The sequence below is a fragment of the Heloderma suspectum genome, chromosome 6, assembly GCF_057233095.1.
Source record: "Heloderma suspectum isolate Gila_16-S chromosome 6, 16-S_ref, whole genome shotgun sequence".
Lineage (NCBI taxonomy): Eukaryota > Metazoa > Chordata > Lepidosauria > Squamata > Helodermatidae > Heloderma > Heloderma suspectum.
In genome coordinates, this window is record NC_139463.1 from 86,256,036 (window position 1) to 86,282,677 (window position 26,642).

Below are 26,642 nucleotides of genomic sequence, written 5' to 3' on the forward strand. Positions count from 1 at the left end.
CAGGCATCCACTCTTATCGTCCAACTCTGTAGTGCAAGTTTTCTTTTTGTACATCTGATCCTTTGGACGTAATTTCAGTTCCCAGCTATTTATTCTAGTTAGGGTGCCCTGGTTCAGGACTGTTTGTAAAAGATATAAGCATTGCTTGTGTCTCCTTTTTACCCTAGAAACTACAGCCGGCATCTTTTGTAGTGCTTCTGTCTTTTCTACAATAAATGGATCCCCACACAGTTTTCTTATCCTGTTCAGCCCCCAGCACACCTTGATGTGGGGCTTTTCCTTTTGTCTACTACACCTGTTCACTTTATAGCTCTGCATTTTTAGGCATCTGACTGTGTTCCTGAGCAAAAGATCCCTGCAGAGAGCATCTCCCCAAGCACCAGCCCAGCTGCTTCTAATTCGCCCTCACCCTCCAGCATCCCACGGCGCAAAACTGGTAAATTCCCATCCTTTTGGTCGTTGAAGGCAGCCAGGAAATGTTAGAGTTAGACTTTTTCTCAGCATGAGAAGTTAATGGGATACTTGTGTGGCTCCTACCATATAGCTTTTAACTTCTCTGCTTTAGAGCTTCTTTAATTGTTTTAGTTTTGAAATTACTCTTTAAAGGAGCAAGGTGCAATCCTAAATTCACTTACCAGAAAGTAAGTCACTTTGAATTTAGAGGGTAAGTCAGGTTTAGGGTATGGCCTTAGAAATTGACACCACTGCTAGATCTACCCTGTTTTGCTTTTGAAAGACCATTAGCCTAGATGCCTGTCATGTATTTAAATTCCCTCCATGTCAGGTGAGTTTGAAAAGCTGAGACAGCAATAATGGTTGGGCTCACAACCATTATGCATTAGGATAGTCTCTTCTGATAAGCAGAGCATGTTGAAATCACAGTGTGTTGAAAATATTCTTGCACACATTTGGTTTAAACGAATGTAATTATTTGTCACTGATACCGAGAATGTTTTATTAAGCCGAGTTATAGGAGAGATTTGGTTGTGTATGAAGGGACAATTTATAGTCTGGAAACTTCTTTCTGGGGTACCAGAATGTGGCAAAGTAATTGTCACTCTTAGCCTATAGAGAAATACAAAGAATTTTCAAACTATGAACCCAGGTCAAGAGAAGCTGGAACCATAGCTTTATGCATGGTATCCTCCTCTATAATGTTGCACTTGCTCTTCCCTTGGTCCCATTCAGAAGTTTTCCATCTTAATCCTTTTAGAAATCATTCCATCTTGGCCCAGCACACCAATATGTGGCCTTATGGTCAAACAGCTGCATAGACAGGACATTTCGGTCCTGAAATGTTAAATGCAACAGATCATATCTCTTTGAACTCTTATTCTATGTAGATGCAAACAAACATCTTCTAACTGTTAAGAAAAGTGTAGTGCCAGCTTAGCTGCCAGTAAGGCTTATCTCTACCTTCAGCCCGTAAGCAGCTCCCTAAACGTAAAGCAGAGGAGGAAGTCAACAGCCACGATAGCTCCCTGGAGGATGCTGGTGCCAAAAGGCGGAAGGGAGATGATGAAGATGGTGAGTGCTTTCCAATGCTTGGTTGTGGGGCTGGAGAAGGCCCAAAGTGCACAGTGGCCTGGTTCACATGTAACAGCAGCAAATCCTGGGTTAATGAATCGTAGCTTAACTTTGCGTTGTTCTACCCACAAACAACCGAAAGTGTCTTGGGTTCAAACATCAGGCAGCAACTTAAAATCAGGCAGATCAGAGGTTGCATATTGAAAGCGGCAGTGGTACACATGTGGCATGCAACCCAGTTAATTAACCCACTTATCCTGTTCGCACGTTACAAACTGGGTCAGTGATGAATGAGTAGAGAACATGAGAGAGTCAGAAACCAGTGGGTGGGAAGGCTCTTCTTTCTTGAGTGAGTGCCTGTCCAGCGAGCCAGCATGAGATGTGTTTTCAGTCTTTGAGAGGTTGAACTTAGGCTGCAGTCCTATGTGCACTTACTTGGGAGTAAGCCCCATTGAATTAACAGGGACTTACTTGTATGTAGATATGTATAGGATTGCACAGTTAGAGTTTCAGAGTTACATTACAGCCCTTGTGCTACTTTACACCTTGCCACCATTTTAGGTACACAGCTTCAGTTTGTAATCTATTTCTGCTAAAAATGTAATGTATGAAGCAGTATTTAGAGCAGATATATGGCGTAAAGGCTGCTCCTTTTTTCAAAGTGTTTACACACTTGGGACAGCCTTCAGTTCTTTTCTGGGCCTTTTGGAGTCAAGCACTCTTCCCTACACCCTTGTTTAATTGCAAGAATCTGTAACCACCTTAGGTTTTCCCTGGAGGTATTAAAACCAAGCCTGCTGTGACTCCAAGCTCAAGTTGGGGTGTTTTTATATAAGAGATCTAGGCTGAATCTTTTTCAAATTCTGTTGGACACTTGGCTTCTGCTTTTTTGTGTAGGCTCAAAAGGAGAGCCAGATGAGAGGCCCATGGAGATGGAAGAAGAGAAAGATGAGGATTCAAAATTGGTAGAGCATAAAACAGAAAGAGATGCAAAGGAAGAGAAGATGCCAGAACCCCCTAAGTCATCCAGCAAGCCCATCTCTAGTTTTTTTGGTGAGCGTGTGGGAGATGTATGCAAATATTTGTGTCTACCAGATTCCCACTGTTGTGCAGGAACATCTCCACAGCTGGAATCTGCTACATGATGTAGGTTTTGGATTCCTCAAAATATGGGAATTCATTTAAAAACATTGTTAGTCAAAATGGTTATAGAAGGAGATCTGAAAAAGTGCATCCAGGGATGGGAAAAAAAGTTTTGCTGTGTGGAAGAGAGGATACCTTCTATGTCAATACTCTACAAAACAAAGAGAACAGGTGCTGACAGACCAGAGTACTGTGTGGGTGAGTTTGGTAGGGCCAGGGGATGATCCTGAATCTTCCTCTTTGATATCTTAAGCGTGGGGTTCAAGAATTTGCCTCACAGCAGAATCCTTTCAGACTCTTAGACTTTGTCTCTGTACCCCTGAATTTGTGATAATTACCATAAATTTAAGTTGCTCCCCAAAATAATTGTGATTCTGTCCATATAGGGAAAGTGCCACATTTGTCTCTTCTTTGTTATAGCCCCCAGGAAAGCTTCTGTGAAGGCAGCGAAAAAGCAGGTGCCTGTGACGGGAGAAAACACAGCTGCACCAAAGAGCCATAAAGAAGGCAGTCACCATGAGCTGAGTAGCATGGGTGGCAAGTAAGTGATTGATGCCAATCAAAGAGAGTCAGTCCCATATTTGTCTTGCATTACCACCAGGTCTTGAGAGCAAATAGTATGCAGGGGACCCATACACGTGCTAGTCCCTCTGCACGGAAACAACTTAGGGTGCAATCCTATGCATGTTTAGGCAGAAAGAAGTCATGAAACTCCCAGCATTCACCAGCCAGCCATTAGATTCAGTCTTCAGCCACAGGTGGGACTCAGAATGGTTTGGTTATATTATTTATTTTGACTAATTTGTGTATAGTAAGACTAGCAAGCTTACTACTCTTACCAGTGTTAATTTGTCTAAACAATAGTTAATATCGTGGAACTATCTTGGATCTTATCAGTCTGTCCTTAGGACAGGCTTGTAAGTAGCCACATGACTTGGCTAAGCAAAGATTAGCTCCAGGCGAGAAGGTAGGGAAGTTCTTGTTAACAAGGTAAGAGTGGATTCTTTCGATCACCACCCATCAACTGTGACTGATTTGCCACAAATGACTTATGTAGATATGCATGAGCAGGTGGTAGATTTAAAATAATTTGTGGGCTAGTAACTTTTGTGGACTTATTTGCCAGATTGTCTGAAGGCATATGTGATAGCCACTCTCAAACTAACTACATGCCTCTTCCCTATTTTATAGTTCTCTCAAGCCATCTCTTATACTTGAGCCGGCAGATTACAATCCTACAAAAAGCAACTATCATCCTGTCCATGATGCTTGCTGGGGCCGTGGCCAGAGGTGAGTGGTGCTGAGGTGGGGTTATCTGTTGCAGAAGGTTGTCACGCTCAACCTTTACTTCCATATTCCCCTTATTATCATAACTTCTCACCATCCATGGGCAAGGGGGCATAAATGCACTGGCCACCTGTTTTCACATCAGCCTTATTCCAAGCTTGACTATAGAATCATCGTATTGAAAATTATTGTACTGATAATCTAGATCACCATTGCCCAGCCTGGTGCCCTCCAGATATGTTGGACTTCAACTCCCAGCATCCTTCAGCCATGCTGGGAGTTGTAGTCCAACACATCTGGAGGGCACCAGGTTGGGCAATGCTGATCTAGACCAACTCCTCCCTTAAGCCTAGATACTGCATTTCAAGATTGTGCTACCTCATTTATGTGAACAGCATGTCTCCTTCCGCACCCCACAACCAATTGCCATCTGGAGTTTCTTTACTCTCCTAGCACTTGCTGCCTTGCTTTGTGTCATTGGTTAGTAATTCTGTATTTGGGGAGGCGGGCTTCGCTTTTTATGGAGGGCAGCAGCTTTTTCCTACAGTGTATCTTGGCTCACTTGTTTCAATCACTGACCTGTTCTTGCTTGTGGCACTCCATGGTCTGGGTTGTGTGAGTTGATCTATAAAGGGTGAGTGGATGTTGTTCCTGGCTTTTGAATGTGGGGTTGGCCTTTTGGAGACTTTCTAACACTCTGCTTCTATGATTGCACTCCTCTCCCAGAACCAGGCAGTGTAAGACATGCAAGGAGGAGGCAGTGGGCTCTGTTTGATTTCTGCTGATCTGTATGGTTTGGCTTCATGGCTCTGAACCATTGTCTTCATTCCTCTGACAGGGTACCATACCTAGCTGTGGCACGTACCTTTGAGTGGATTGAGGAGGAGTCTGCACGGTAATGTGACTTACTAGAATTCACGGAACGGATGAGGAAGGGGTGGGTAGTAGTCACACTTTATCCTGACCCCCAAACCATTCAACACCTTCTGATCTTTGTTTCCAGGCTGAAAATTATAGAGACCCTGAGCAATCTGTTCCGGTCTGTGATAGCCCTGGCTCCAGAAGACCTACTGCCCTGTGTCTACCTCTGTCTCAATCGGTTAGGCCCAGCATATGAGGGCCTAGAGCTGGGCATCGGCAAAACCATCCTCATGAAAGCTTTGGCTCAGGCCACAGGTGAGTTTGCCCAATTACAGCTACTATTAATTAAGATGTTGCCAGACAATCACTGCCAATATGATAGCCAGCCAACAGACACATATATAATAAATAATAATAATAATAATAATAATAATAATGTCTTGGTCCTTAATCTGAAAGATGAGAATGTGAGTAATTCATAAGAGACTAGTGATTGGCCTTAATTTATGGCTTATGATGGTCTTTCTTCCCCATAGGTCGGCAGCTGGACCAGATCAAGGCAGAGGCAGCAGAGAAGGGAGACCTGGGTTTAGTTGCTGAGAGTAGCCGCACCACACAAGGCATCATGTTTGCCCCACCCAAGCTTGGTGCTGCTGCTGTTTTTGGCAAACTACAGGCAATTGGGCGCATGATGGGAAGCTCTGTAAGTAATGGGTGAGTGGGCATGGATGGTCAGGGAACAGAGTCAACACAGTGGTGTTGGGATGTCAGGGATAGGGCAAGGCTGAGGTCAGGTAAGCCTAGTGGGTTTCTCCTCTGACTGTGATAATGTTAATGTTATCCTGTACTTGGCACAAAGTGTTTGATGTGATCTTTTCCAGGATGGTATAGTGCAACTCTAATATAACACTGGACTTTTTGGGGGGCGGGGTGTTACTTCAAGGATCCTCAAATGAAGCAGAGATAGAATTTTCTGAGTCCTTATAGTTCTGGCTGCTCTCACAGCACAAGCCTCTGCAAAGGAGAGGCTGTATAATCGTGTGATGTCCTTAAGGGGAATGAGACTATGGTAATATCTAGGGCAGAGTTGTATATCAATCTCCTTGAAGCCCCATGTAATGCCACATATGTGTGAGAATAACTTATTTGTGAGCTTGCAGCCATTATGTAGCACTTGAGTTTCTGAAGTATGTGCTAAACTACCCTTCCCTCTCCCCAATCCCTCAGGATGTGTCTCACAACTTGCTCCCATTTCTATCCCACTCAGTCCATGAACAAGAAGATCGACATTATCAAGTCCTTGTTTGTTGCTTGTCGCCACTCAGAGGCCCGCTACATTGCTCGGTGAGTGTGATAATACCTGCTATCCATATCCACCCCTTAGCATTCACAGTATATCCCTATATCAATCCATTTAGATTCTTAATCTGCCCATCCCTAAAGACTTCCTAAAACTATTATTGTAACAGTTATTTCTCCCATTCCTACTTTACCCATTGGTTTGTTGCTGGCACACAGCATTTTGTCTTTCAGTTCCCACTCCTAGTACCCCTGCTTCCAACAAACACAGACCTACGTACACACAGAGTTCTCTTGGAGCCCTCCACTCCAGCCTTGTAATATTACTATGAGGTATTTTGTATATTGCAGGTCACTGGAAGGAAAGCTCCGGATTGGGTTAGCAGAGCAGTCTGTCCTATCGGCTCTGGCCCAGGCAGCATCACTCACTCCTCCGGGGCAAAGTGAGTTCAAGATGCAGCTGGGGAATGGCACTGGTTCTGGTTTAAGGGAATCTTAGGGGGTTGACTGTACTGTGATACAGCTGGGGATGGCTGTGTTGGTGGGCTGGTGCAAAGAGTTTAGTTGTTGTATGCAGAGGTGTGTGGGGACTTTGGTGCCATACACACAACAGGGTATTGTGTATTTTGCCATTAGTCAGAATTAAATAAATATGCATAATCTTATTTCCGAAGTTCAGGTTTCTAAAGAATGTGGAATTTAAAGACTTGAGAGGCACAGAATAAAGAATAGGTGGACAAGGAAATGACATTTTGATAGCCATTAGGGCAGAGAGGCACAGTGGTAGCCATGAAACAGAGAGAGAGAGCTGTGCAGAGCATTTTAAGTCTGACTCAGCCTCCTTTTGGTTCCTGATCTTTTTCCAGATACTGTCCATGTTTCCAAACTTCCTTGGTATTTAGCAAACTTGAGGGCTAGGATTTGCTTTTTTTTGTTTACGTTAGGGCTGAGCCCAGTAATAGATTCTGTACTTTCACAGTTGAATCATTAACATACAAAACATGCACATCCCAGCCACAGGGACCCTAACACCTCATACATAAGCTACCAGGTATGCATGCACTTTCCCCCCCTCTATAGAATTCCCCCCAGAAGTTCTGGATGCTGCAAAGAGCAAGTCTGCAGAGGCACGCAAAGCCTGGCTGGATGAGAGAGCCTTGATTGTTAAGCAGGCCTTCTGGTGAGTAACTTTCTACTCAATGACCTGACCAGAACTTTTGTCCATCTGTCCTGAGCAATCTGTATTCAGAGGCTGCAATAGCCAAAGTCCCAGGAAGCAATGGGTGCCTGATCTTTTTGTCTTCAACCATGCCAGTGTGGGCTTTCCCAGACAAATCAAGCTTCTCATGGGTGATCAGAAGTGATACTTGGACATGCTCTCATTCTCTTCACCCTTAAGTTGTTCTCTGTCAAACTCAGTCCATACCATCTGATGTCCAAATACCTTCCTTTTTGTGTCCTTTTGCTTTTCTTGTGTGGTAAGCAAGCTGAAGTGCTGGTTAGGAATTTTTCTCACATTAGTCTTGCCCTCCCACAACCTGGATCCTGATAGAACTTCCTGCAAGGGCAGAGAAGTGGCAGAGAAGCCAGATGTAGCCTTAGAGAATACTGCAGGAGTACTGCTGGCTTGAAGCTCCTCTGAATCATCAGTTTAGGACTGTAAATAGTGGCAGGTTTCTGCAATAACTAGGTTGTGATTTGATGCCTTCTAGCCACCTATAGTTCAAGGCCTTTAGCCTTAGGAGGGATAGATCTTAGTCATTCTGGTTTGTTTTGTTTTCAGTGAGCTGCCAAATTATGACACCATTGTGCCTGTTCTCCTAGAGCATGGTGTGGAGAGCCTGCCTCAGCACTGCAAGATCACACCAGGTACCTGCAGCATTTCCCAGTGTGCAGGAGGACATTTGATACAGCTATCTTGCTTAAACAGCTAGTGCCTCTCTCCAGAATTATTTATCCTATGCAGTTCTGTAAATGCAATATTGTTCATAATCTTGTGCAGAATATGGATTTCTAAAAAACTTATGCTTTCATTTAAAGAAACAAACCCAGTTTCTAGCCCTCATGAGTGTATATTTTTAAACACAGACAGTGCTTATAAAAGGTTCCAGTAAGAGCTGGATCTTCCATACGTTGCAGGACTGTGAGCCCTGTGATCACTTTCCTCTAATTGTACATATTAGCTTCCCTTTTCTGTCCTGTTCTCCCCCTTATGTTGCTTCTTGCCAAAGAAGTCAAAATTGTGCAAACATGCAAATACACACTTCAGGATAAAACATGTCAATATAACATGTTTATGTATAATCAGCAATTCTGCATATAATTATAGATTAGCATGTTACAGCTCTTGCACCAAGAAAGCTCAAAGTGGAAAGGATATATATTTGGCAAGTATATGTTGAGCTTCCCTTGCCCATTTCTTCCACATCACCGTCATATGTGACCTGAAATCCTGCACTTTTCCATACTGGGAGTTCTGTCATTTCACCTTCGAATGACTCAGAAGGCAATTCCCAGCCTTGCACACTTTCCCCCACAGGAATCCCGCTGAAGCCTATGCTGGCTCACCCAACCAAGGGAATTGGGGAGGTATTAAAGCGCTTTGAAGAGGCAGCTTTCACCTGCGAATACAAGTATGATGGGGAGCGAGCACAGGTAAGAATGTGTAGTGTGGGTCCAAAAAGGAGAGCCCTCATTCTCCTTTTCACTTGTAGCTCAGGATTAACTTTTTCCCTCTTCACAGATCCACGTCCTGGAGAATGGGGAAGTGCACATATACAGCCGGAACCAAGAAAACAACACAACCAAGTACCCTGACATCGTCAGTCGAATCCCCAAGGTGCAGCAGCTTTTGGAAGTGTGGGGTGAAGGGAGTGCATGACAAGGAGGGTACAGAAGTGGTGGTGGTGTGGTTTGCTGGCAAAGGGTCATCTCCATAGCTAATGGGGCTGCTAAGGATCAGCCTCTGGTAGAGAGTAGCGTTGAGGTTGGGAGTTGGCTACAAGGAAAAACTCAACTAAGCTGAACCCACACCCTTGTGCAGGTGAAAAAGAGTACTGTGCAGTCATGCATCTTGGATGCAGAGGCTGTGGCCTGGGACCCAGATTCCAAACAGATCCAGCCATTCCAGGTACTGACCACCCGCAAGCGCAAGGTAAGTTGTTATGCCTGGATTGTTTTACAAAACTACTGATTGAGATTGCCTTTGTTTGCCTCTTAATTGTTTGCTTGGGGGCATAATCAGGAATGAGAAGGATTACTCTTAGGCAGTACGTGGGGGAGGAGGATATTATGTGGTGGAAGTTGTGGCTTTGAGAATAAGAGTATTAATAAACTGTGGGACATGTGGAAGGGATATTATTTCTCTAGCAGCTATTGAGGTGTGTAAAAGGCATGCAAGGAAGACCAAAGCCTATAAGCAGAAATATTTCAGAGAAACAAAGCAAAATTTTGCATTCTGCTGTGAAAACAGCTACTCTCTCCTTCCCCTGACTCCACCATTATTCTTCAGGATGTGGATGCTGCAGAGATCAGAGTGCAGGTTTGTGTGTACGCGTTCGACATGCTCTACCTCAATGGGCAGGTAAGCGTACCAGTCCTTCCCTACAATTGAATGTTTGGTGGTTTTAATCAGCAGTCATTTCAAGTCCTATCTGTCCTGCATTGTCAGCTGTTGTTAGTTTTGTGCCCGCCTTTTAAATGTCTAATTGTGTGTCCTTCCAGTCTCTAGTCCAGAAACCCCTGTCTCAGCGCCGGGCCTTGCTGCATGATTCCTTCACTGAGGTTGAAGGCCAGTTCCTCTTTGCCACCTCCATGGACACTAGTAACACTGATGAGATAGCAGAATTCCTGGAACACTCCATCAAAGGTATTGTGGAGATGATGGCAACTCAGCTGCTTTTCTCCTCCCTTTCTGCTGAGCCCCAAAATGAAAGCTAATGTGGTATATACACGGATAATGTATCAGATTAGGACTTGGGAGATCCAGATTCAGCCATGACGCTCAGTCACTCTTTCAGCTTCACAGGGTGGTTGTGAGGATAAAAGCGGGGAGACCATGTCTGGCACCCTAAACTCCTTGAGGAACAGAGGAGGCTAAATAATGTGCTATGCGGGGCCGAATAAATAATGTGCTAATAAGGTGGTTTGTCTCCTTCAGACTCATGCGAGGGGCTAATGGTGAAAACACTGGAAGTTGATGCCACATATGAAATTGCAAAGAGATCCCACAACTGGCTGAAGGTGAGAATGGAATGCCTGTTCAGCTTGCAATGCCATCCGCCAGAAGAAAGTGTTGCGTGAACTTAGCTGACCTGGGACAGGATTGGAGCTAGGATCCTCTTGCTTTCCCAAACTGGCCATGCTCTTGTTGGAGGGAGGAGGGGTACTTATGTATTTTATTACTTTTCTTGCTTATCAGTTCGAATAAAATGCCCATAGCGGGTAACAATAATGGTATCAAATAAATAATATATTTGTAGAAAACCACATTATGTATTATTCCCTCATCTCCAAGATCAAAGTTTGCCTTACTGGAAAGTCCTACATAATCTCTCCTGTCTAGGTTTAGGTTCAGCCCATGTGCCTGGGGATGAATGACTCCTGTGTTTAGTAACTGTGTTTCTCATACCAGCTTAAAAAAGATTATCTGGAGGGTGTTGGGGACACCTTGGACCTGGTGGTGATCGGTGCCTACCTGGGCAAGGGCAAACGTGCGGGCACATATGGTGGTTTCCTCCTGGCCTGCTATGATGAAGAAAGTGAGGAGTTCCAGAGTATCTGCAAGGTAAAGTATCTCCAGGCTCCCTGCATTAGGACATTTTGACACTTGGCCCTTGTCTTAGTACTTAGGGAAGCTTTTGGTACCTGTGTAGCATCAAGTGCACCCAGTCTGATCAAGGCCTATAAAAGTAGGGCCTGCTACAGATGCTGTTATTTTGTCCTGGCTGCATGTTTTAGAGAGATAAAGGAGAGCAGGGTAGATGGACTGTTCTACAAAGGGAATATGCAAGGGGTCAGGTCTGAAGAATAAAATGGATGGGTCTTGCATTTCCCACACCATGTCCACTCTAAGGCCTGGTTCGCACATAACAAGAAGCCATTGTGAATGAATGCTGGGGTGGTTGACAAGCCACCCACAACCCTAAAGCAGCCCATGGGTTCTGAGCCAGCAACCCACCTTCGCTGGGTTCACACCTAACGAGAAGGTATAGCGTGCCCCCAATATTCAAAGCAGCGGCGGCAGCTGCAACAAGAAACCCTGTGGTGGCTTCTCATTAAGTGAAAAACAGGTCTAAGTGTTTGCTAGCCCTGCAAGGCAACACTTCCCACAGCAAGCAGCCATTTGATTTCTAACACTCATGCCCCCACTCTGCTCTCAGATCGGCACTGGATTCACAGAGGAGGACCTGGAGAAACTCCATACCTCTCTCAAGGTAGGAAACTCCTCACGAAGTTTCATGTGAGCATTCCTCTTGATGTTCTCTGTGCCTGGGGACAGAACCAAAGCAAAGTGCACTCACCCATGTCATTTCACAGGCAATTTCTATGTCCATGGATTTAAGGAGTGGCAAAGGGGGAGCCCAGCCTCTTTGAATCTGGCCTTTTACCCTAGTCCATTATTCTTGCTTCTGCAGGAGGAATAGATTCTAGCCCCCATGCTCAGAAGTTGGTAGCCTATCCTCACCCTGATCAGCCATCACCAGGGGAGAATTATATCATGTTGAGGGAGCACTCAGTGTGCTGGCTCCACTGGACTGCCATGCAAATACTGCTGCTCATCCTAGTCTCTATTGCAGGACCATGTGATTCCACAACCACGGCCATACTACCGCTGGGGCGGGACAGCTGAGCCTGACCACTGGCTGGAGGCCCAGCATGTCTGGGAGGTGAAATGTGCTGACTTATCCATTTCTCCTGTCCACAGAGCAGCAACTGGTTTGGTGAGTGAATGATGGGCCGGTGGAAGGGATGGATGTACGAGTAAAATTCCGCACAAAAACTTTCACAGTTGTCCTTGATAATTATGTCAGGAACCACAAACATTGGTGCAGCGAAACCATTTTGAATATTCTTCTTCTGGAGATTGTGTATAAGTAAGGCTACCTCTTTCGCCTTTGAAATAACATATTAATTTGTTATTAATGCATAACAAGTTTTATATTAATATCTCCTTTATATACTTTATAGAATTTGCAGTATTCTTGACAATGGTTACAATTTAGATACCATTAGCAGTTAGTATATTATACTCCAGTTATATATTTAGGGTACAGAATGCATTGTTAGTTACAATGTGCATTTATCCCCTTATAAAGAGCTAATGTGCTTCTACATCAGCAGAACTGCATATTAGAAATAGGCAGCAGAACTGGATTACAGTTGGATCTGGCTGCAATCCAGCTGTCTGGATTTTCCCTATAGTTTGAGAATTTAAAGATAGCTACCATTGCATGGAAGATTACTTAATGGATTTACAGTGCAATCCCATACATACCTACACAGAAACCCCACTGAGTTCAGTGGGACTTGCTTCCAGGTAAGTGAGTATAGGACTGCAGCTTTAACTGTGCTATCTTAGAAAAGATCTCCACTGCCATTTGGGTTCAGACAGCACTATCAATTGTGCTGGAAAGGAACTATGCTAAAGTCCCACCTAGGTTCTGCAGTTCTGAAGCAGGCTTGGTGAACTACCCCTCCTTTATTACCTTTTGATATCTATCTTAGCCAAACTTCCTATGTAATCTACTGCTAAGAATGTAGAATTACTGTTAAACAAGATTTGGCAGTTATTTCTAAGGTTGCCCTATTTGTAACCATGGGTATCTAAATTATGGGAAATTCTACTAATATAAATACAGTATGGGCTGCCAAAATGGTGGGTTAAATGCATAGGTTGTTTATTACCTTACTTTACATTATTGGTGTCTGTGATGTTGTTTCTTTATTCATTTCATTTCACAAAAATTTCACAAAAATTAAAACCACAACTACAACATAAAACAATATAAAATATGAAAGCTTAAAACTACAGTATAAAAGTACAGCCAGAATAAAACCTAGCAGCAATGCAGGTATTTAAAATACAGATTTAAAACAGCAGAGCTAAAAGACTAGAGGGCTAAAATGCTGGGAAAATAAAAAGGTCTTCACCTGGCACCGAAAGGCGTACAACATAGGCACCAGGCAAACCTCTTTAGGTAGCTCATTCCACAGCCAGGGTACCACGGCAGAAAAGGCCCTCTTCCTGGTAGCCACCCACCTCACTTCCTTTGACAGGGGCTCCCGGAGAAGGACCGCTGAAGATGATCTTAGGGTACAGGCAGGTACATGTGGGAGGAGGCGATCCCGCAGAAAACCTGGACCCAAGCCATTTAGGGCTTTGAATGTTAGTACCAGCACTTTGAATCAGGCCCAGACATGGACTGGCAGCCAGTGCAGCGGGGAAAGTATTGATGTAATGTGATCTCGTTGGCCAGTCCCTGTTAACAATCTCACTGCCCTGTTTTGGACCAGCTGAAGTTTCCAGGCCATTTTCAAAGGCAGCCCTATGTCTAACACATTGCAGTAATCCAAACAAGAGGTTAACAGAGCATGGATAACTATAGCTAGGCTATCTCTGTCCAGATAAGGACGTTGTTGGTATATCAGCTTAAGTTGATAAAAGGTGCTCCATACCACCGAGTCCACCTGTGCCTCAAGTGACTGTTCTGCGTCCAAGAGCACTCCCAAACTACAAACCTGATCCTTTAGGGGGAGTGCAACCCCCTCCAGGACAGGTTGAATATCCCATACCTGGGCAAACAAACCACCCCGGCAGTACCTCTGTCTTACTAGTTATTAATGTTATTGTTTTACAGTTTTGTAAAACATGCAGTTATAATGGCTACTGGCTTAATTTAAAACAAACATTGCTTACGTTAAAGGTGAGGTACAAAAAAGCCCAAGTCTTCATAGAGAAGATAAGATTCCCTTCATGGGAATGCCTGTTGGAAATGGTATGACGCAACCCAAAGGGGTTGATGCCTAATGTGTAGTTGTGGGGAGTTCTAGAGGGTGGGCATTACGGTACTGAAGGCCCTATTCTGAGCCATGATGGACTGGACTTCTGAAATCTTGGGTACCACCAGAAGGGCTATCATCTGATGAACGCAGCAATCAAGCAATCTTGTAAGACTGCAGCCAGATCAACTGTAATCCAGCTCACCTGCTGCCTATTTCCAATCTGCACTTCTGCTGATGGAGGAGCAAATTAGTTCTTCATAAGGGGATGCATTTGAGAAACTGTCCTGAACACCACCATGAAAGGGCTGCCATGGAAGGCATGGCTAGTCACAAAGGACAAGTAACCTGCCTGAAAGACTGAGTACAAGGCAGAGGTGGGGTCTGACATATTAGACAGCTCCTTTGAACCCAGTTTTCTATGCCAACAGAAACCTATTTCACAGAAAGCAAACTTTTTCCTCTGCCCTTGCTCTCTGCCAGCCAACTCATTCCCCTCCACTCTCTCACATCCTGGCTCACCACCTATAAGCATGTGCACTTACACATGCGCATGTACATTCTCACACAAGCCAGCACCCCATGTATCCATCACACATGCATACGCATGCGCGCGCGCACACACACACATACTCCTTCCCTCTCCTCACTCCAGGCATATTAAAACCCAGACTGTCTCTCAGGATCCAAAATCTCCCCTCTCTGGATCACCTATAAACCCTTTCTCACCCACACCCTCATGCACCCCCCATCCATTCAGGTATATAAACACACACCCAAACCCTCTAAGTGGCTCCCAGCTGGCTCCCTCAGCCCCTTGCTGGCTCCTGACTGCTGTCCCTATCCCCCTTCCTGCTGCCCTTCTAGACCCCCCCCATACTGCTTTCCCTACCAGTGCGTGCGCGCGCGCGCGCACACACACACACACACACTGCTCACTCTAGCCCCTTCCTCCAGCTTACTAGACAGCAAAGGCAAGGGTTGCTTTTTCTTTCCCTTTTCTTAGCAGCTGGGTGTACTGCAAAGGAGAACTTCAGCCCGCAGGTGCCCACCATCTTCATTTCTTAAGAATATCTCTGAACCTCAAGGTACATTAATAGGAAATTAAGATGGCAGAGGCTGAAGCTCTCACTTCACTTTGAAGTGATCTTAGCTGCCAGTAAGAAAATGTTACTTTTTAAAAAGAACTCGTAGGGGTAGAGCACCTTGATGGGTGCCAAGAAGTGTCTGGGGATGGATTGGTGCCTCTGGAGATCACATTACCTAATGACTTTTAGACAAACCTAATTGGAAATCCTGAGCTAATTTTTTACTTATAGATTACTAGTGTTTCATGCATGGTCCTCCTCCAGTGTTTCCCCATCTGCATGCAAGTGTATATGTGTCTGAACTTTTCCCAAGAGGCTGTGGTCTTACGAGTGGAAAAGAAAATGGCAGTGCTCAGTAATTGGCGTACTCAAAATCCTTTTTCAAAACCAAAATAAGATTGCAAAAGGTGTTGCTAGGGCAGTTTGGGGCCTTTGAGGCAACGTACTGTTCTCTTCCCCTGGTAGCAAAATCACCAAGTTCTATAATTGGCTCTTTTTCCCATATAACATGGGGGCAGGGTGGCTTGATGGGGAAAGAAATTGCCTTAGGCAATAGCAAATAGGGCACTGCAAGATCTGCTTCAGCTTCATGGCAAACCTGTCCTTCCATGTAGGTGGATGAAGAAAAGGGCATCTCTCTACGCTTCCCCAGATTCCTGCACATCCGAGATGATAAGAAACCAGAGGAGGCCACTGCCAGCACCCAGGTATGGGGGCGGAAGGACGTATATGAATGGAATTATAGGGGAAAGGGATTTGACAAGTGTTTTCTGTTTGCAGACCACACGCAGCTACCTCGCCTCCTTTTACTGTCCTAGTATCAGTGCCTGCAGCCTGGCTAAGAAGCAGGGGTGGGGGAGGTGGGGATCGCCTTCAGGTCATCTTCGCCACAGTGGGGACTACAAAATATTGGCCTTGGTTTGGTTTGGTTTTAAAATGAGTTACAACTTGGTGCTTTAAGGAACCAGCTCTCCTGAGAGATCTATAGCCTATGACCAATAAAACTGTAGGATAAGGGACAATTTCCCATAATACATATTTCTGTCTTCAGGTTGCCGAGCTGTACCGGAAGCAGCAGCAGATCCAGAATCAGCAGTCAGTGGAAAAAGGAGATGATGATTTCTACTAATAATAATCCTGTTTGACTGGGCAAAGGGTCTTTGCTGACTTCTCCCTTGGAATGAAGCTAGAGCCTTCAATACCTCTTGGTCTTATAAATCCATCCCACCCAGTCTGTGGAGCTTGGGTGGCGGGCATATGCTGAAGCTGGGTCCTGTGTTTCATTCCTGGTACTAGCTGATAACGCCCTGCTGCCAAAACTTGCCTGTGATTGGGCAGACAAAGTGAAAAGTTGGTGATGGTCTATTAATAAACCTTGTTATTTTGTAGCTTGGTGTTTTGTGTCTGTGTAGTTTTGAGGTGCTTTGCTTGGATTTCTACTCACGGTTTGACTCATAGCAAATGTTTAAAACAAGTGTTTATTGGTGCATAGTTGAGAAAAGGTAGCATAAGAAAGAAGTGCTATGAAGTGTACATACAAAAAAGCCATCTCACAGCTTAAGAGACTGTTGTCTGTTACGTGTTGGGTTTTTTTTTGGGGGGGGGGGAAGAGAAGGGGATACTACCTTGACACAGCGTACTCCAGGAATTCTGAGACTATTGCCAGAACTGGCTAATTCTCGACCTTTCCTACCTCGGCAGTCCCAATTTCCTCCACACAGAGTCCACTCTACCCCTTGCCTTGACCCATACAGAGTCTTGTGGCCCCACAACTCTGAATCTGTCTTGCACAGTTCATCTACTAGGCCCTACCCTCCAAAGTTTCATGCAGGCTATTAATTCCCAACATTTCCCAAACTTTATTCTTACATGCTTGCTCTGTTCTTGTCTACACCCATTATCCCCTTGGCTTCTCCTTGAGGTTTTTTTTTGGGGGGGGGGGGGGATTTAGGTGCAGCTCCCTGCCTCTAGGGGGTGGTGCGCAGGCGCTGACTTCGCGCCTTGTAGACTTCAATGAGCAGGTCCTTGACATATTGGATCTCTCTCTCAATAGATTCTGCTTTCTCACGAAGCTCACGGTTGCGTGCCTCCAGGACCTGGCATTCATCCCCCAGTGCCTCATGCTCAGCCCGTTTACGCTGACGGTATCGCAAGGCTGCAGTCTTGTTCTGGTCTCGCTTCTTCTGGCGCCGGTCCCCCTTGGGTGCTAGGACAGACGGCCGCTGTACTGGCACATGTACACCATTGCCCTGCAGGGGGAGCTCAGCGGGTACATCTCCACCATAGAGCTCCAGCAGTTCTAAGCAGCTCGAATCCAAGGTCTGCAGAGGGGCAGGTGTACTGTGGTGGGCCAGGGGCTGGAAGCCATCACCAAAAGGGAAGTGGAAGTTCCCATCAGAGGGAGGGGTGCTAGGTGCTACCTGTTCTGGTGAAAGTGACTCCTCCAAGAAATAATCCTCCATCTGCTCCAACTCTTTCTTGAGCAATGAGGCCATGGCCTCCAGGTCCGGAGCAGGGGGGGAGGGCAGTGAGAGTGGCGAGGGCTCCCCTGACACACTCAGGAGCGTGGCCAGGTCTGTGCGCTCCGTCATCCAGTCTGAGAAACCATCGCCTACAGACATGCAAAGCAAAGTCAGCAGTGGACAGGCAAACAAGGATCTACAAGACTAAGTAGTAGTTTCGGAAACACTGGTAGCTATTCACCTTCCAGATACCTAGCTGCCCTCTGAAATCATGAAAGAAGTCTCAGTGTTTTTTTAAAAAAAACTCATTGCATGTGATATGAGGGAAATTTCTTGAGTATATTAAATCTGAAGGAATAATATATTGAACTTAGATCTCAAATATTGTTTAGCTGATACTTCGTTGATGTTGATGCTGCAGTTTTATTCACGAGCCAAAATTCAAACATGCTAGTTAATGACTTTAGAGAAAGAATCCTCCTTTCCCATTGCATCTGGGAACTATACCCCATATCTCACCCCCCCCCCCAATTTATTCACCTGTCAGCAGTGGGCGATTCATGCTGAGGGCAAAGCCCTCATCCACAGGTCCGGCTAGCAGCTCACAGTGACCGGCGTGGGGCAGCCGGTGCTTGAGCGGCTCCGGCCTGCAGGACATGGTGCTAGCTGGGATCATGGTCAGGTCCAGGTCCAGGGTCAGCGCCGCCAGCAGGGACATTGTAGTGACAATTGCTAAAGTTCAATGCAGGATTGGGAAGCAGTAGGCAAGGAGTGGCTTGGCTCCTGCAGGCAGGGATAGTGGTGGTGGCAAAAGGGGACCTGAAGCACAAAGGAAATAAATAGCTAGGTCAGCAATTCATGTGCATTACTTTCTCAGTAAGACTAAAGAAAGACATTGCCCCATTCCTCCTCTTTAGCCAGGTTTGCTTACCCATGCCAAAGAGACTGGTGCAGCAAGAGAATTTAGCTGATTTTGGAGCAAGCAATCTGTGTGTGGTAGGATTTGCAAGGCAGGCCTTTGTGGGTATGCAAGTGGCCCAGTCCTTCTCTCCCCACCCCAGCTGGCCCCAGGAAGAATATTTTCTACATCTGGGGTCAGAAGCCTCTTTCAGCCTGAGGGCCAAATTCAGTTTTGGAGATATTCTTGAGGGCCGCATTTCAGTGGTGGGAGGTACTTAAGGCAAAGCAGGCAGGGCCAAGAACGCCAGCATAGTTTAGTTTAAAGCCCTTACTGCCAGTAACTAAGCATCAGAAGAGGCATTTTAACCTTTTAGACCAGGGGCAAAATGCACAAAAGCTAGGAAACCACCAAACAACTGTGCCTGTAGGAAAGGGGGAGGAGTCGGGGTCATCTAGAGAACCCCAGGAGAGCTGGATTTGGCCTCTGGGCCTGAGGTTTCCCACCCCTGATCTAAATCGACAGAATGTCCATTTCTGCAAGCCTAGCCTTTTGGACAGGTATTCCATGGGTGGGATGGGTTTTGTTTTTTTTTGCTATGTTCCACCCACAGTACAAGCACGATGCCCCTGGAATAGTGCAAATCAAGACGTCTGGCGAGAGCGGGAGTAGCTAAATCGCGCCCTCTTCTGCTTCATGCGCTTGGGGAGGAGGCTGACAGATGTCACCCCACACAGACACACCCGCGCATCGGCTTCTCCCAGTGGGGTTTGGCATGGCGCACCTGCTTCCCTCCCTGGAGAAGCCAGAACAGCCATCCAGCCGTGGGGGGGGGGGGCCCAGGGGGCGGCTACTGCTGCTGCTCCACAGAAATCCATGTTAGCAAAACCGCGACATCTGGAAACGTTCTCACCACCAAACCCCACCACCACCACCATCCCGTTGGTTTTCTTTCTGCATCGCCAACTCCTCCAAGAAAGCCGCGGCAGCAGGCACGCCGACTGGCATCCCCTTTCCCTAGATCCGCGGGGGGGGGGGGGGGTGAGAAATGGACGCTGCCTACTGGAGCACCGCAAGAATTTACTCACTCCATGATGCTGGTTTTGTTGCAGCGTGCGAAACACGCTTGTTCGCTTCGAGATCCGCGCAGCCCTAGAAAGCCATGTCCTCGATCCGGTTCATGCGCCTCTCTCTAAGTGACTATACACTTGCACCTGTGTCGAGAAGGGAATGAGTCACGGCGGGGTGGAGCCTCCCTATATATTGCTCCAGCCTCCCCGGCCTCAGCGCAGCCTGGTCGCGTATCCATCCTCCAGCGCCTGTCCCTCCCCGGCGCTCCTGTTCACCTCTGCGCATGCTTCTTAGGGAACAGAAGGCGGGGGCAACACGTTAGCATCTCTAAGCTTTTCCTTATCCCCCTCTAGTGTACCCATACTAGGGGAGACAGAGTTAGGAAGTGGTTAATGAAAGGTGCCGGGATTCAAGCTTCGAGTCTCCGTACATCCAGAGGAAAGAAGAGCTGGGCTATGGTTAGCTGGTGAAGTGGAGACTCTCAGAAACAGCCTCGCGTTTTATATCGTTCTATCAGGGGTTCCGAGCAGGTTGATAATCCCGTCTTTGCTCAAATTAATTTCTGGGGTTGTAGCTGGTGAGTGAGTGAGTGCCCTGGCTCAGTTTGGCTGGAAGCTATGCCCACCTAACCCTAGATGCCTGTGTTTAGTCAATGGAGAGGGAAATCATACTCTGCATATGGCCAGAGGCACACTTCTGTCACTGCATCAGATCTCCCAGATTTAACCTGATTTTTAGGCAGGACAAACAGGAGGAATGGTGACGTGCAAGCCAAATCAACGTCCTCTTCTGACTCTTTGACCTTTCTTTACTAGCAAGAGGAATTTAAGACAATAAGCGGGGGGGGGGGGGTCATGCTGAATCACTTTTGCTCCGCTGGTGGATGGGACTTTCTTCACCACTTCCGTTGCTAAATATTGCTTCAGTATAGAATTTTCAAGTATGGCAAGTGAGTTCTGATCCTTGCTTGTTCATCTCTTCCCAACAGCCCTACAAGTTAAGTCCTTAATTTTCCCATTTTACAGATGTGTGAACAGAGAGGCTAAGAGAACATATCTTGCCCCAGAACATCCAGTAAGTTCATGAAAGGTCAATACACACATCCCCTCTAACTGCAGGTAGGTTTATTCCCAACAGAGGTGGACCTCCGCTGGCATGCCTCATGGGTCTCACAGAGCATCATGTGTGTCCTTTATTCCAAACACAGTCTTCAAATAAGAACCTAAGAGACGTGCTGGATCAGACCCAAGGCCTATCTAGTTTAGCATTCTGTTCCCGTAGTGGCCAATCAGATGCCTCAATGGGAAGCCCACAAGCATCAATGCCATAGCACCCTTCGGCTCATATTCCCCAGCAACTGGTATACAGTGGCATGCTGGCTCTTATGCTAGAGGTAACATACAGTCATCATGACTACTCCTGTCATCCATGAATTTGCCAAAATATTGTTCCTTGTATTTGGCATCTTTCTCTGGCAGCCCTAATTGGAGCAAAAGGTGTGATCTGCATAATTCAAAATAACTAAGGTTGCAGACAGGGTCATTTTCCTGTCCAAACAAAATTATGACCCTGGAGGTTTTTCTTCCCTTGTCCCTACCTATTTACTATCAGTACTTCCTCTCAACCTTGTCAGTCTAATTCAGAGGAAGTAAAATAATACCTTGGTTAGCGCCAACAAATGTTCACAGAGTCGTGTTGCAAGCTTTCACAGAACTCTTCTTCAGGCAGGCTTTAAAAAGGAATTAACAGATTCTTTTACACATCCTTTCCAAAGAGGGGTGCAGTGTAACTCAAAAGCTTGCACAACTTTTTGCGGTCCCTCACAAAGGTAGCATTTACTCCTCCATTGGAATTTACTTCTTTTTATCGACCTAATGTAGATTTAAATCACTGGGCCGTGGACTTTCTCTACATGGCCCCTAGCATTTAGTTAGTTAAGTAATATTCTGTGTCTTTATACTGAGAATGAGATCATGAGCCTGGTCACCGGGTTTAAATTTTTGTGCCCGCCTACACTGCCCAGATATGAGCGGGAATGGGATGGCGTTTCAGGACTATTTTACAGCGCAGAGAGCAGCACGCACAGTAGAGGCAGCAGCGATACGGCTGATTGCACCAGGGTTGCATCAGCTGTGGGTGTACCAGGACCGAGAAGGTAAACTCTCCGAGCTCAGTTGCCTGTCATTGGCTACAGAGCAGGAGAATGAGTCCCCACGATTGGCTGCAGGAACCACCCATCTAAAGCGAGACGGGCGATTCAGTCTCGCCTCCTACAGTTGCCTGCTTGGTTTCCAAATACATTGTAGTGACTCCTTTTGGCTTCAAAGTAGTCAAGCTTTTGTATTGCACAGGGCTCTTATAAGTAGTTGATACTGTTGGTGCTAGTCAGAATAAGACTGACAGACTAGATAAGAATTCATCCCATGCACTGGAGCCTGTGTGCTTCACCCAGTAAGGAAACTCTTCTGAGTAACAGCTGGGTTTTATATTTTTTAAAATGCGGGAATCCAACATTTCTCCTTTTCTTGTTCCCAGCAATCCTAGGAGCAGCTCCAAGTCCAACCTGTAACCATCACGTGGCCTCTGGACCCTAATTTGAATGTCTGCAGTCCACTCCTCCCCCGCTTCAATTTGGGACTCTGAACATGCAGACACTGTCTTTAATATCAAGTCAAGTTTCTCTCTCTCTGCTATTCTCCCCCACTACCATCTGCTTTTTGTAACTTCTTGACTGATGAAGAGATCTGGAGATCTCAAAAGTTTGCAATTTTGGGGGGTGAACTTTTAGTTGGCCTAATAAAGGTATTACACTGATACGGGTTTTGGAATTTCAAGGGAAAGTATTTATAGCTTACTGGGGGGGGGGGGTTACCCGTTTGTCATGTAGTGACAATGTTAGCACTGGCATTGCAATCCATTTGCAAAAGTCAGACCCACAAACCAGAAAGATAAAAGATCCATCATTGTTGACCTGATGCAACATTATTATTCTTTATTTCATGTCTATACCGTCCCATAGCCAAAGCTCTCTGAGCGGTTTACAACAGCTAGAATGCCGATTCTGTAGGTTGAATCTGCATGCCCTCCCCCACAAAAAACACCTTTGCAATTTGCACAATGAAGCTGGAAATTTAGTTTCTTGTGATTATTTTGTGGTGAGTTTGGATCAAGGTGTGCGTGTATACTTGATTTTTGGTGACAAAATTCAGATGTTGGCAGTGAAGTTGGCGCCTCCATCAAAGGAAAAAAATTCTGCCTTGAATTCTGAAATTTGGGAGATTTATTAACAATTGTGCCTCTTGAACCTTTTCTTCTGCTCCAGCCGATATCATCCACAACAGTTTTTCCCATGTATTATTTTATTAAATTAATCATTTCCTATTATCTCTGACAAGACCACAAGAAGAGTTTACATACGAGTTCTACTTCAAAGACATGGAAGAAGTGTAGAGAACTGTTGCCAAAGAACTTGTAATTATTACTGAGGAAATGAACAATAGACATTCTAGCTTATTCACCAGCCATTCTCATAACAAGTTAACTTACTATGCATTTTGAGATTATCCAGCCATTCTCATAACAAGTTAACTTACTATGCATTTTGAGATTATCCAGCCTTCCTCAAACTAGTGCCCTCCAGATATGCTGGACTAAAGCTCCTATCATTCCCAGCCAGTATAAGGCTGGTGAAGATGGGAGTTGTAGTCCAACACATCTGGCGGGCACCATCTAGTGGAAGGCTTCTTGAAAAGTTTCTCCATATTCTCCTTTTCTCTTTCGCCCTACTCAGACTAACCTTTCATCCCTTACTGACTCTGGTACCAACTGCCTTGCAATGCTCCTGTCCATCACGTTCTGTCATTCCAAAAGGCCAAGATGCTTACACCTCCCCTCCTTACTCTTCCGTCAGTATTTTGATTGTAATCGACTTGGGGCAGGGGCCCATCTTTTTGCTTATATTACTCCATAAAGCTTTATGTACATCAGTGACTGTGTGTATATTTGCCTGTATACACACAAAAGCTTCTGTACTGTTTGCATTTGGGTCATCACTAATTTAACCACTTCTGGAAGAGGTCCTAGGTTGTCCATCCCTAAGAAAAAGATGTCACTTATGCAAGAGAATAAATATCTTGATTCAAGATTCATTTGAGGATGAATCCTCTCACAGAAAAGCAGTTCTAGTGCTCTGGGGAGCCTTGAAAACTCTGCAAACCCTTGTTAGCTTTGTCTTACCCTGCAACAACTTGGATTTTTCAACCTGTGTTTTCACCAGTGACAAGCAGAAATCCATTGGGCTTGGGGCATGTGTTACTTTGTAAACACTCTTAGCACAAGGTAAGAAACACAAGACAGCTGCTTACAAACCATTGTTGGTTCATTTTATCCCATGCCGTTTTTACATTTGAATTAACAGAAATACAAACCCCGATGTAACAGTACCCTTGCAAAAAACAGATTGTGCTTCTCCGGTGTTTCTGAATTGTTTGCTCCATTGGCAACAACAAAGGGTCTGGCTGAGAGGCCTCCCCATGTTGCCTTGACCCCGGATCAGTTCTGTCTCGCTGTAGGGTGACCCTTGCCTCTCCAGCTGCATTCCTGGGGGGTCAATAGCCCAGATAGGGCAGAGGTTGCTGTATGTAGCCAACGCGGCGGGGACATGGCCTCTGCCCCTATATGTCTTTCCTCTGTCTACTTGCCAGCCATGAAGGCAGTGTGTGGAGTTCTCTAACCCTTCATGCTTCTCAGAATTAGTCAAGGTAGGGCTTGATTCCTGCATTGAGCAGGGGTTTGGACTCGATGGCCTTGTAGGCCCCTTCCAACCCTACTATTCTATTCTATGATGCTATATGTTGTGGCCCCCTCTCATCCTGACATTAGTTCTATTATTGTTATTATGTACATAGCACCATCAATGTGTATGGTGTATTACAGCGCAGAAACAAGAAAACAGACCCCTGCCCTGAAGAGCTTCCAATCTAAAAATTTGCCATGCAGGGCAACAGTAATGGGGGAAGAAAAGACAACAGCAAAGGTAAAATGGAGAAGTTTACATAATCAGGGCAGTGACATGAACTTGGGCTTAGTTTAGGTTGGGAGAAGGTAGATCTCCAGATGTTTTGGACTTCAACTTCCCAAAGCCCCTGCCAGCATGGCCAATCGTCAGGAATGCTGGGAGGTAAAGTCCAAAACATCTGGAGATCTGCTTTCTGCCCACCCCTGCCACAGAGAATGAAGACCTAGGAGCCAGTGTCAAAAGCATCTCAGAAAAGGTGGTTCTGCTGATTACCATAGTCAAGAGACTGGTCCCCAGGTGTGGTCCATCTCAGGCAGCAAAAAGTCTTGGACAAGATGCTCCCAACCGCCCCCCATTCTATGAAAAGGACTAGGAGTTGAATCAGTCTTCCTTTAGCACTGGCGATGGGGCAGCATCTGTATTGCATTTGGTTTCGGATGAATGGCGAGTCCAGTGTGAACGTACACAGAGCCATATGCCGTGCCTAGTGGAATATGCATACTAATTTGGTAGAGCAGTTGGCAACTATTACAAAGTTAGAGTTGGTTTTTAGAGCTGCACAGCGAAGGTCAGCACTTTTTGCTACTAACGAAGTTAGATAATGCATAGTACCTGTCTTGCACTGTCCGTGCTTTCTTTCTGATAAGAATGCTCCTTTCTCTGCTGTGAGAAACTGTCCTTCCTGCCAAGAAATTAAGGCCCTCCCTTTCTCCTCCTTGGTGAAGGAAGGGAGGTGTGTGTGTCTTGTGACAGTCCTTCACTGGAGGACTTGTATAGGACACAAACCCTATAAAATCCTGGGCAGATTGGCCTGCTACCTGTTCTCACCTGAGAGGGGAAGGCCACCACCTGCTGAGCACAACAGCCCCTGGGATGATGCTTGTTGTATCCAGGGAACCAATGCAACACCAGTTGCAGGGATTGTGATCTGCCAGTTGAGGCGCATATGTAAGCTCTGCTTTGCTTTTATTCTCTGCATCCATTTACCTTCAATAAGCTATATAATTCTTTCACACTAGCAGACTTGAGTCATATTGGCACCTTCGGATCTGTTTCGTGTGGGTCCTGGCTGGATCAGGCCCCAGGTTTAAGGCAATGTCCCTTGCCACATCTAAGGGCAGCAGGCTTGCTTAAGGGCAGGTCATGTGGCACACACATCTCCGTCCTCCAGCACATTACTGCCGCTCACTCACTGCTTGGCCTAGTGAACACTCCCTGCCTGCTCGAACAAAAGCTGCAATGCAGCAACAGTGATGCCAGTGGGCGTCACGCGAGCAGAGCAATGTTTGTTCATTACATTTATATTCTGACTTTTCCTCCAAGGGGCCCAAGGTGTTATACATGATCTTCCTCCTCTCCATTTTATCTTCACAACAACCCTGTGAGGTTGGTAGGCTGAGAGGTGGTGACTGGCCCGAAGTCACCCAGCGAGCTTCATGGCCAAGTGGGGACTAGAACCTGGGTCTCCCCAGTCCAACGCTCTTCCCGCTACACCACATTACATGTGCATGCGCTATACCTGCTGGAGTTCATGGCCTGGACTGGCGGACTCTACCTGCTGGCTCAGACAGGGGCCTTTCCCAACAGCATGGCATCTGTGACGCATTAGGAGAAGGCAACTAAATGAGAGAGAAAGGCAGCCCAGGCTAGCAACAAGTAAGTATCCCCACCTAGTTAAACTGTGGAATTCCCTGCCCCAAGGCACAGCGATGGCCACCAACTTGAATGCCTTTAAAGGGGGATTAGACAAATGCATGGAGGAGAAGGCTATCAATGGCTACTAGTCACAGTGGTGATATGCTACCTCCAGTATTGGAGGCAGTGTGCCTCTGTATACCAGTTGCTGGGGAGCGGGAGCAGCAGTGAGATGTATCAAAACAAAACATATTACTTCTCCTCTGCAAGCTTTGCAAGACCTCAGTGCATTTGCCACTAAACACAGTTTTGCTAATCCTGAGGTGCTTAGATGGGGCAGATAAAGTTTTTTC

At 45.8% G+C, this 26,642-nt stretch overlaps 2 protein-coding genes across 9 annotated transcripts in view; one reads left to right on the forward strand and one right to left on the reverse strand.

The window, feature by feature from the left end:
• LIG1 (DNA ligase 1) overlaps nucleotides 1–16,599 on the forward strand; it is a 31,904-nt gene extending 15,305 nt beyond the window's left edge. For 6 of the 8 annotated variants that reach the window (XM_084805158.1, XM_084805162.1, XM_084805159.1 and 3 more), the window contains 23 exons: nucleotides 325–436; nucleotides 1,423–1,527; nucleotides 2,425–2,580; nucleotides 3,091–3,211; nucleotides 3,862–3,960; nucleotides 4,796–4,852; nucleotides 4,961–5,133; nucleotides 5,355–5,521; nucleotides 6,086–6,162; nucleotides 6,469–6,560; nucleotides 7,198–7,297; nucleotides 7,901–7,986; nucleotides 8,657–8,772; nucleotides 8,861–8,956; nucleotides 9,161–9,271; nucleotides 9,629–9,700; nucleotides 9,841–9,985; nucleotides 10,277–10,359; nucleotides 10,751–10,903; nucleotides 11,499–11,552; nucleotides 11,916–12,059; nucleotides 15,821–15,913; nucleotides 16,258–16,599. In XM_084805158.1, coding sequence (XP_084661284.1) covers nucleotides 325–436; nucleotides 1,423–1,527; nucleotides 2,425–2,580; nucleotides 3,091–3,211; nucleotides 3,862–3,960; nucleotides 4,796–4,852; nucleotides 4,961–5,133; nucleotides 5,355–5,521; nucleotides 6,086–6,162; nucleotides 6,469–6,560; nucleotides 7,198–7,297; nucleotides 7,901–7,986; nucleotides 8,657–8,772; nucleotides 8,861–8,956; nucleotides 9,161–9,271; nucleotides 9,629–9,700; nucleotides 9,841–9,985; nucleotides 10,277–10,359; nucleotides 10,751–10,903; nucleotides 11,499–11,552; nucleotides 11,916–12,059; nucleotides 15,821–15,913; nucleotides 16,258–16,335 — 2,490 coding nt within the window. In that variant the 3' untranslated portion in view covers nucleotides 16,336–16,599. Of the gene's footprint in view, nucleotides 1–324; nucleotides 437–1,422; nucleotides 1,528–2,424; nucleotides 2,581–3,090; nucleotides 3,212–3,861; nucleotides 3,961–4,795; nucleotides 4,853–4,960; nucleotides 5,134–5,354; nucleotides 5,522–6,085; nucleotides 6,163–6,468; nucleotides 6,561–7,197; nucleotides 7,298–7,900; nucleotides 7,987–8,656; nucleotides 8,773–8,860; nucleotides 8,957–9,160; nucleotides 9,272–9,628; nucleotides 9,701–9,840; nucleotides 9,986–10,276; nucleotides 10,360–10,750; nucleotides 10,904–11,498; nucleotides 11,553–11,915; nucleotides 12,060–15,820; nucleotides 16,092–16,257 lie in introns of those variants that run through there. The other 2 variants (XM_084805156.1, XM_084805155.1) reach the window with 1 other exon arrangement.
• Nucleotides 16,600–16,668: 69 nt separating this feature from the next.
• On the reverse strand, nucleotides 16,669–19,798 carry ATF5 (activating transcription factor 5). The gene is made up of 3 exons (XM_084805178.1): nucleotides 19,655–19,798; nucleotides 18,209–18,487; nucleotides 16,669–17,817 (listed from the first exon to the last, which is right to left on the reverse strand). Exons 2-3 carry the CDS (start codon nucleotides 18,384–18,386, stop codon nucleotides 17,174–17,176), a joined length of 822 nt encoding a protein of 273 aa, XP_084661304.1. The 5' UTR covers nucleotides 18,387–18,487; nucleotides 19,655–19,798; the 3' UTR covers nucleotides 16,669–17,173.
• Between the last annotated feature and the right edge of the window lie 6,844 nt (nucleotides 19,799–26,642).

Bases quoted from the DNA above. Each gene is read 5' to 3' on its own strand.
- ATF5 (XM_084805178.1), bottom strand. From the start codon at position 18,386: ATGTCCCTGCTGGCGGCGCTGACCCTGGACCTGGACCTGACCATGATC. The intron at 17,818-18,208 runs GTGAATAAATTG...GCATGTCTGTAG, and splicing joins GAATCGCCCACTGCTGACAG to GCGATGGTTTCTCAGACTGG.